The sequence below is a fragment of the Astatotilapia calliptera genome, chromosome 5 (assembly GCF_964374335.1).
Source record: "Astatotilapia calliptera chromosome 5, fAstCal68.1, whole genome shotgun sequence".
Classification (NCBI taxonomy): domain Eukaryota; kingdom Metazoa; phylum Chordata; class Actinopteri; order Cichliformes; family Cichlidae; genus Astatotilapia; species Astatotilapia calliptera.
In genome coordinates this window covers 31,987,125-31,995,661 of record NC_137426.1, presented here as the reverse complement: position 1 = coordinate 31,995,661, position 8,537 = coordinate 31,987,125, and the positions used below count along the sequence as shown (strand labels likewise).

Genomic DNA, 8,537 nt, shown 5'->3' with positions numbered 1-8,537 from the left:
AAAGCCGACAAGGATTCAGACAGAAATAATATACGGACAGTGTTAAGTCCAAATATTACACAACCATTTAGTGGGCTGGACTTCCTGCTCATTCACAAATGAGCACGCACACACACCCAAACTGGACCCTGGAAAGAACTCGCCCCTAAATTAACTAAAGCCATCAAATATATGCTTGTTGTTCACATCATCTACATATTCCTAAATAATTAATGCACAACATGAATGGTTAAGTGAGCAAGACCACCAACCATAAAAATGTTAACATTTATTGCTGTTTCTGAATACCCCATTGAAAGCAAAAGCATTCAGAGTATACACAGAAATTGTACAATTAGATATGGTTTCACAAAGGCAGTGAACACATACTGTATTACAATCTACAAAAAAATCTACTTTACAGAAATTTAAAATTCTAAATATCAAAAAGTACAGCTGCAGAAACAAGTGTAGAACTGGAACCAGAAAACTGCTCTGGATATCGGTTGGTGAAACAACATGGTGACATCACAATACAAAGAAAGCATCTGATCTTTGTACTTACAGCTGGTATTTGGAAACTACAACTGGCAGACGAAACTAAACAAAAAACAAATATACGTCAAAATAACTCATTGAAATGATCATAAATTATGTTGGTTTTATGCATCCGAAATATCATTTTACAAAGGACGCCTCTACAAGGTAGACCGTCATAGTACTGTTCAGTAGGATTGGTAGTGTATCAATGGGGGTGGGTTAAACAGGACACGGGGGGGGGGGGGGGGGGGGGGGGGATCTCACATCTCTGGTGGAACACACGTTGGTTAGTTGGTTGCCATAGTTTAGGTCAGGAACAGATTTGCTGGTTTGTTTAGCTTACATGTGAAATTCTTAAATAATGAAGATCTGATGCAGCTCTGTTCTGACCCTGGCAGTGTGCTACACTACGGTTAAAGACTACCAATCCTGTAATAATGTCAAAATGGCTGGAGTGAGTGGCATTAAACAACCAGACCACCACAGAACTCAAACAACCCCAGTGAAAGAGACAAAAACAAAAACACAGCTGCAGAAACCAACCCCTTTTAGGGGAAACTTAAAAGCAAACTTAAAAACAGAAGAGAGGAAGATCAATAAAATATTCCAGTTAAAAAGAAGGAAAAGAAAAAAAAATTTTGGGATGCCCACATCAGTGCCAGGTAGCCATTTTGGAGGAGTGTCCAAAGCGTAACGAGGCGTTCTTCTTGTGTTTGAGGTGCTGTCCTCGTTCCCAGTGACAGTCAAGCTGGAGTCAAGGACAAGCTGGTTTATGGTCACACATGGCTGCAAAGGGAGGGGGAGGCTCTCAGTCTAGTCCTGCTCCATAGGCTCCTCGGTGTTCCCAGTGTTTAAGATGGCACTTCCCATATCGCCCTCTGTAGGAGGTTCACTTGTACTGCTGGAGGGAGTGAGAGCTACATCTTCACTGGCCGCTTCTGCTCTCTCCTCTATGCTACAGCTGCTATCGCTGCTGCTACTGCTGCTGATGACTGGGTCACTGTTGCTCTCCTCACTGTCTCTGCTGGTCTCGGGGCTTTCCAGGTCGCCTGTGGGTGCCTGCTGCTCTGTCTGATCCATGTCGCTGCCCTCGTCCTCTGAGCCACACGGCACTTCCCTCTCGGCCTGCTCGGCCTCCTGGCCCGAGTCTGCACATGCATCGGCCGCCGTGCTGCTAGTTGGTTCTGTAAAAAGTGAAAAAGAGCAGAGGAAAAACTAAATCAAAAGTAGCTCCAGAGGGGGAGGGATGCACGCGATCCCAACATTACACTGGCGAGTACAGTATGAAGATATTTACAGAAAGAAAATTATATATTCTTGAGAATTCACTCTCACCTCCAATAATGCTTCTGCATTATAATAAATGAAATGTTACCTTTTGTATCAGTAAATGAACTCTTTATGTGGTTTACATCATTTAAAACTATCCTTTCGTGCCTACAAATAATTCCTTTTTACTTTACTTAACCATCTGTTCAGGTCTTGCTCTACGAGTACACATGCAGAGGTATTTGTAGGCCACTCTGGTCTAAACTACGTAATGCAAGAACCACAGCCACCACATTGTCATTGCAGTAAAAGGTACTGACAGCATCTTCAGGTATCAGCAGACCTGGCCTCTTAAACCTGGATTATATTGTGCTGAGAATACAGCTGGAGACCCAACGGCCAAGTGGTCATTCGTATTATACTCGTTTGATATCTGCTTGAAGTCCGATGCCTGGATTGTAATGCAAGTTCACCACAAAAAAACAACAACAACAACAACAGGCACAGAGACGTCTGCATGAATCCTTTTGCTAACTGCGTAATGACGACATTTACACCAGTGGAACTCGCAGACTTGCGGGTGCAGAGTAATCCCTGCTTCATCGTTAACAAATCCAGCACCACTCGGCCCTCAGCTCGGCTGTCCCTCTCTTCTGCCAGCTGCCCAAATTACACACACTGTGCATCAAATTATATGGTATTAATAGGACATGGGGTCAGTTTTATTTTCAACGCTATTCCTTAGTTAACTAGTTAAACTACAGCTTACATCAATGTAGCGACAATTTGTGAAACTGGACTGGAAACTGGTTACAATCTATATCAATTCCTCAGTCATGATGTTGAATATTGGGCAGTAAAGTCACACTTTACACAGAAAGTACTGCTTGAATTGTTCAACAACCAACAAGAGACACCAAAACATGTGTTTGTGAAAAGTACCCTTGAAAATCTAAAAGCCACAAGTTGTCCCTTTATTGAGATCAAAGAAAAAGTACCAGATGTTCACACCTTACGTGTTATAGTTATATATGTCAGAGTTTAAGCCAACTCTGACTTTGATGCTCCATGTTGCAGTGTAAAGTCAGAGCAAGCATGTCATTTGTAAGAAAGTGAGTAGTCTCGCTTTTCTTTTCTTAAAACATAAAAACAATTACTTTTTAACCAAAATAGTGACAAGCTGTTTTGCCGTACCAAGACTTGTTCTCCAGGTTCCCTATGGTAAAGTTCTGAAGCATGTTTTTGAACAAGGTAAACTATCACAAAGCATCTGAGCTGTTTCTGTTTTTAAACTCTGCAATCTGATTGTTAACTGGGGTTGGTTTAGTACGCTAGAAACCTGAACAGCCAATACAGCCAGCACATTTGCACATTTGCACAATCGCTTGTATTTTTCATTATCTACGTTTGTAGAGTCAGCTCGACTTTGTAGCCTCAAACTGCTCAGTACTAAATTTATTGCCTTAACGTCCACAACCAATGAACAAACAGCACTGAAGAACACCTACCTTGGTCTTCAGTGGCAGCAGCACTGCTAGAGGCTTCATCCTCCTTATATGCAACCTTTTCTTCTTCTTCCTCTTCTTGGACCATGGCTTCTGCTTCTTTTGAGTGGCAGGTGGCATCTGAAGGCCTCAATGCATCCACCCCATGCTCCTCCTCTTCATCCTCCTCCTCATCTTCTTCCTCTTCATCCTTGCTGAACTTAAGTCTCTTCACCTCTTGCTGTTCAGCTTCCATGTCCTCTTCTGTTTCATCGTGTTTGTTCTTTACCGAGCTTCCCGGGGATCCGCCTGATGGCGAAACCTCACTAAAAATGAAATAAGAAACCAGAGATACACGTGAGACCAGCAGCTTTGATTGCGCTCCTGGTGTGTTAAGAATTCGGACATACCTGGAATCTTTGTCGCCATCTGGGTCCGTGTCAGTGTCTTTGTTGTCTGTGCTGTCTGGCAGACCATTAGCTGTTAGTGAGCTGGCCAGAGAAACTTTCGGTCTGTTCAGTGGTCGTGGAGTTCCTGGACCATTCACTTTCCTATCACAAAAGCAAACCAAAACAAATAAATAAATGAAAATACATATTTATTTTTTTAAATCAGGTCAATAATCTGTCCTCAACACAACCTCTCTGTAAACGCAGATGTGCTTCCAGGAGCCATTACTCCATTCATTCTATTCACAGCACTGCATCCATTTTTTCTGCAAAAGCATGAAAGAGAAAAAAATATTAATGCATTATTAAAACCCTCTGCATGGACACTGAATGCAGATAAATATTCTATTAAACTCTAAACTTGAACACATCACTTACTCTGAGATTGGATGGACACAGCTTACCACCATTACGTTCTAGAGGGAAATAAAAATTTATAAAGTTAATCACAGACATTATTAGTTGAAAAATACCTAACTTTTCTGTTCACGTCTTACCTTCTCCACCCCCCGAAGAAACTTATCTGTTCCTGTATAGTTCCTCTTAGGTTCTGTAAGTAGCTCACACAGGCGCTGGATCGTGAACGGGATTCTACAAATGGAAGCAGAGCAACAGATTCACCATACAGTGACCAGGACAAGTGTCCTTCAGAAGGTCCATGAATCTATTTTATGTGGTTCGTAAGTGGGAAGTCACCAGTTATAAAAATCAACAGGGAAGGACAGATAATATTGAGAAACACTGTTCTGAGCTCTAATAGTCTCCCTTTAAGAAATGAGATTCAACTCGGTGTTGATTGATATACCCCCAAATCACAACAGTCACCTCAAGGTGCTTCATACTGTAGAGTAAAGACCCTACACTAATACAGAGAAAACCCCAGCAATCAGGCAACCCCTTACGAGCAAGTTTTATGGCAACAGCGGGAAGGAAAAGCTCCCTTTAAACAGGAAGAAACCTGTGGCAGAACCAGGCTAAGAGAGGGTCCAGTTGGGCAACCAGTTGAAGAGGAGATGAAGAGAAACAAACTTAGTTGGGTACAGCTCTAGTTGAATCAGGTTTTGAACAATCTTTGTACTCTGCTAATTTAATCTAGTTTTACAGCATGGTTTTTCATCTAGAACTGGTCTTATGTGGTCTAGATGGTGCTGAAGGGTTGGAGGTGGGCTAAATCCCAACTCTGAAAGTAGGTTATAAGTAGTAGCATGGTTCCTTTAACTATAGGTTTAACAGCAAAATTGTGCAAATAACTGAACTAGTTGCTCAGTACACTCATTTATTTAAAGCTGCCAACCACAAATTAACTTGAAATGTATCCAAAATTGATGAATAAAAGTACTGTTGACACACATTATGCAAAATTCTGAAAGAAAGTGCAAACTGACTGGCCTGAAAAGACTTGGGCAATAGGAAATGCTTTCACAACAAGCAAAAAAACACGAAAGAAAGAAAAAGTGTATATGTGCACATATAACACACAGGGTAACCTTGCTTGGCTTCTCTATTGATACCACTTCTGCCTCACGTGTTCCACTTCAGCTCAGTACCCACCCATTGTATCCCTTCACAATCTTTAGAATTCTCTCTTTCATATCTTCAAATGGAACTGACTCCACATTGGGATTTGCAGGACCTCTTTGCTCAGGTGCTGAGGCTCTGAAGTCATCCATCACTTTCTCCAATTTAAACAGGAAGTAGTTCTTAAATTGAGACCATTGAACCCTAAAGGAAATACAGTGAATAATTAGAAACAGGTCAACACACTGGCAGAAGACATGTTAGAAGCTTAAAACAAGTCAAAGTTCAACATTTCCACCACTGTGACAAATGGCAGATAAATTAGAAACTGCAATGTTGTTAAAGTTAACAGACCTATGCTATATGAAAGAAATGGACCCTTCCACTGTATTTTTACAGTCTGAAATCTACCCCACACTTTTGTATTTTTGCGATTATCTAATAAGACCAGGTAATGTCAGATACCACAAATCATTTTGGAAATCAAATGCAATATTAAAAAAAGGGTCATCCATCCATCCATCCATTCGCTTCCGCTTATCCTTTTTCAGGGTCGCGGGGGGCGCTGGAGCCTATCCCAGCTGTCATAGGGCGAAAGGCGGGGTACACCCTGGACAGGTCGCCAGTCTGTCGCAGGGCTAACACATAGGAACAGACAACCATTCACACTCACATTCACTCGCACATTCACACCTAGTGGCAATTTGGATTATCCAATTAACCTATCCCCACAAGCTGCATGTCTTTGGACGGTGGGAGGAAGCCGGAGTACCCGGAGAGAACCCACACAAACACGGGGAGAACATGCAAACTCCACACAGAAAGACCCCGGCCTGATGGTGGAATTGAACTCAGGACCTTCTTGCTGTGAGGCAACAGTGCTAACCACCGTGCCACCGTGCTGCCCAAAAAAGGCAAAAAAAGGTCAAAAAAAAAAAAAAAGGGTCAAATAAACAATTTTTAAAAATGTTAAAAAAAAAAAAAAACTTTATTGATTACTCTGTGAAAAGAGTAATTTTAACATGGCCCTAGAAACATGTCACCCCTAGACTGAATATGTGTTTATGTGTGTAGTACAATTTTTCCAAGGTTAGGTCTAGCTGCAAAAAAAAAAAAAAAAAAAAAAAGGCATTAGGCAAACACTGTGGTTGATGTTTATCTGTTGTGTCAAATCAGTTTGTACTAACTATAAATGTATGAAAGTTAGATACTCCAAAACATCTTTAGCTTGACACCAAAACTACAACCACACACACTGACTAGCTGCTTCAAATCCCTGCAGAGGGCCCTGGACATCTGACACCTCCGTTTGAAAAAGCTCTTACAACACTTACAAAAAGAAAGCTAGTGGTCATTTTGTGTACACCTCTTGTCATTTGCCACCGTTTCCTCCTGCTGGCTTGAGGGGCTGCTGTCTGCACCAGCATGTGGAATTTCTGGTAGCAGGTCAATGCTGACCCACCACAAACAAACTCACTTCCTATCCCCAAAATACAGGTGAATTCCCATCATAGGTCTTTGTTAGTACCTTAAACTTTTCTCATTACAATATTTTAATAATTGTTCTGTTTACCATTTCCTTTTTAATCACCCAACCCCACGTGTTTATTTGGCCCATTTTCTTTAATCTTATGCCTTATGTAAGAATAACTCACTTAGATTTCAACAGTACTTACTACAGGATACTGCAGTAAGAAACCCTTATGATTTTAAATGATCCAATTATAAAAACACATGTTAACTAATATAACAGCAAATTGAAATTACTTATAGTCATGAAAGCTTTGAGCCACACATACTTTAGGCTGTTATCTCAAGTCCAAAAAGTCTATAAAATGTCATCATACAGGGCCTATTTAAAATGATAACACTTGTGTATTTGTGTGTGTGTGTGTGTGTGTGTGTGTGTGTGTGTGTGCGTGCGTGTGTGCGTGAGAGAGAGAGAGAGAGAGAGTAAGAGAGAGAGCAAAGGGATACAATAAATAGGTCTGTAGTTTTCACCTACATGGCATCGCCAGTTTTGGCGATATGGCATAGAAACTGTTCCAGTAGAGGAGATGGCTCCTTCTTTCCTTTCTTGTCGAAATCTGTTAAGATGAAAAATAAAATAAAAAACCCTGAGTGGCTTAACATGACCATTTAACTAGTGGAGGTGCACAGGCTTTGATTTACCTCAGCTTTCCCAACAGTTTTGATAACTCTGCCAATAAACCTGGATATTTTGTTTACTTTCAGTTATAATCTACTCTAGCCGACACGTAAAAAGCTGGTACCAGATCCCTGAGGAGTCACCCTATCTCGTTAAAGTTATCTATTTACATAACCAGTGTTGCTAATTCGCTGGCTAGCCTAAGTTTAGCATGTTAAGTTAGCCAGAAGACCATAGCCGGCAAATAACTGTACAAAAAGCCGGTGACAGTCGTCATATACTTAATACATATCTGTGAGAATATTATCAGTTACTGAGGGCAAATACATAAGAACTTTACAGTAAATCCAAAGGAATAAGTTGTATTTTCTCGTCGTTCTTTCATGACTAAACCATTTCCGTGAAACCGCTTATAATGCTAGCCTTAGCTAACGCTAGCCTCGAGTATCAGCTAGCTAGCGCCATTAGCGTGCGAGATACAATCCGATCATTTGTTACAAAAGAGTAATCTGGGCCGGACACAAATATCGTGTGGTCTCGGCCGATGAAAGAACAAGAGGAATAAACTGAGTATAACCTCTGAGAGCTTCTTGAAGCGAATCAATTTCCATCACGTCGTTGCCCTCTGTCAGTCTTGTAGATGTAAAAAAAAAAAGCAGACTGGCGGCTAGCTGCGGCTGCTAAGCTACAACCTCACAGACAGGCAAAGAGGAGGAAGCATTTTAATATGGCGCCGTGAGGTCACTGCCTGTTCGCTGAAACACACGGGGGGAGACAAGCGCTCCACTTATGAATGGAGGTGGATTTACACAAACAGACGGAGAAAATGAGACAATGTTTTAAGGGGCGACATTCTTTTAACACAATATCGACTTAAAACAGAATTTATACCAAAACAAATTCATCTTAAACATAAAAAAGTATATCAGAAAAATGTGAACCAAACTTGTAATTTAAATGTCTTTATCAGCACAAGTTTTGGATTTATGCTATCCAATACAATGCATGTGCATTTCTTTTTATTCGTGAAAAAAGGCATGGTTGGCTGAATGCCAATCTATTTGCGTTATGTAACATTATGATATACACATTTAGACGTGGGAAATTCAAGCTCAGCTGTATAATTTTTTAATAACAAGTGAATCAGAA

The 8,537-nt window shown here is 40.9% G+C and overlaps 1 protein-coding gene across 1 annotated transcript; it reads right to left on the bottom strand.

Moving 5' to 3' along the window:
- Positions 1–253: 253 nt before the first annotated feature.
- On the bottom strand, positions 254–8,152 carry ppp4r2b (protein phosphatase 4, regulatory subunit 2b). The gene is made up of 9 exons (XM_026168915.2): positions 7,966–8,152; positions 7,245–7,326; positions 5,273–5,443; positions 4,219–4,312; positions 4,100–4,137; positions 3,913–3,987; positions 3,683–3,823; positions 3,297–3,598; positions 254–1,703 (listed from the first exon to the last, which is right to left on the bottom strand). The coding sequence occupies exons 1-9, from the start codon at positions 7,997–7,999 to the stop codon at positions 1,333–1,335; spliced, it is 1,308 nt and encodes a 435-aa protein (XP_026024700.1). The 5' UTR covers positions 8,000–8,152; the 3' UTR covers positions 254–1,332.
- Between the last annotated feature and the right edge of the window lie 385 nt (positions 8,153–8,537).

Bases quoted from the DNA above. Each gene is read 5' to 3' on its own strand.
- ppp4r2b (XM_026168915.2), bottom strand. From the start codon at position 7,999: ATGGAAATTGATTCGCTTCAAGAAGCTCTCAGAG. The intron at 7,327-7,965 runs GTTATACTCAGT...TCATCTTAACAG, and splicing joins GCTTCAAGAAGCTCTCAGAG to ATTTCGACAAGAAAGGAAAG. The intron at 3,599-3,682 runs GTATGTCCGAAT...TTTCATTTTTAG, and splicing joins GATGGCGACAAAGATTCCAG to TGAGGTTTCGCCATCAGGCG.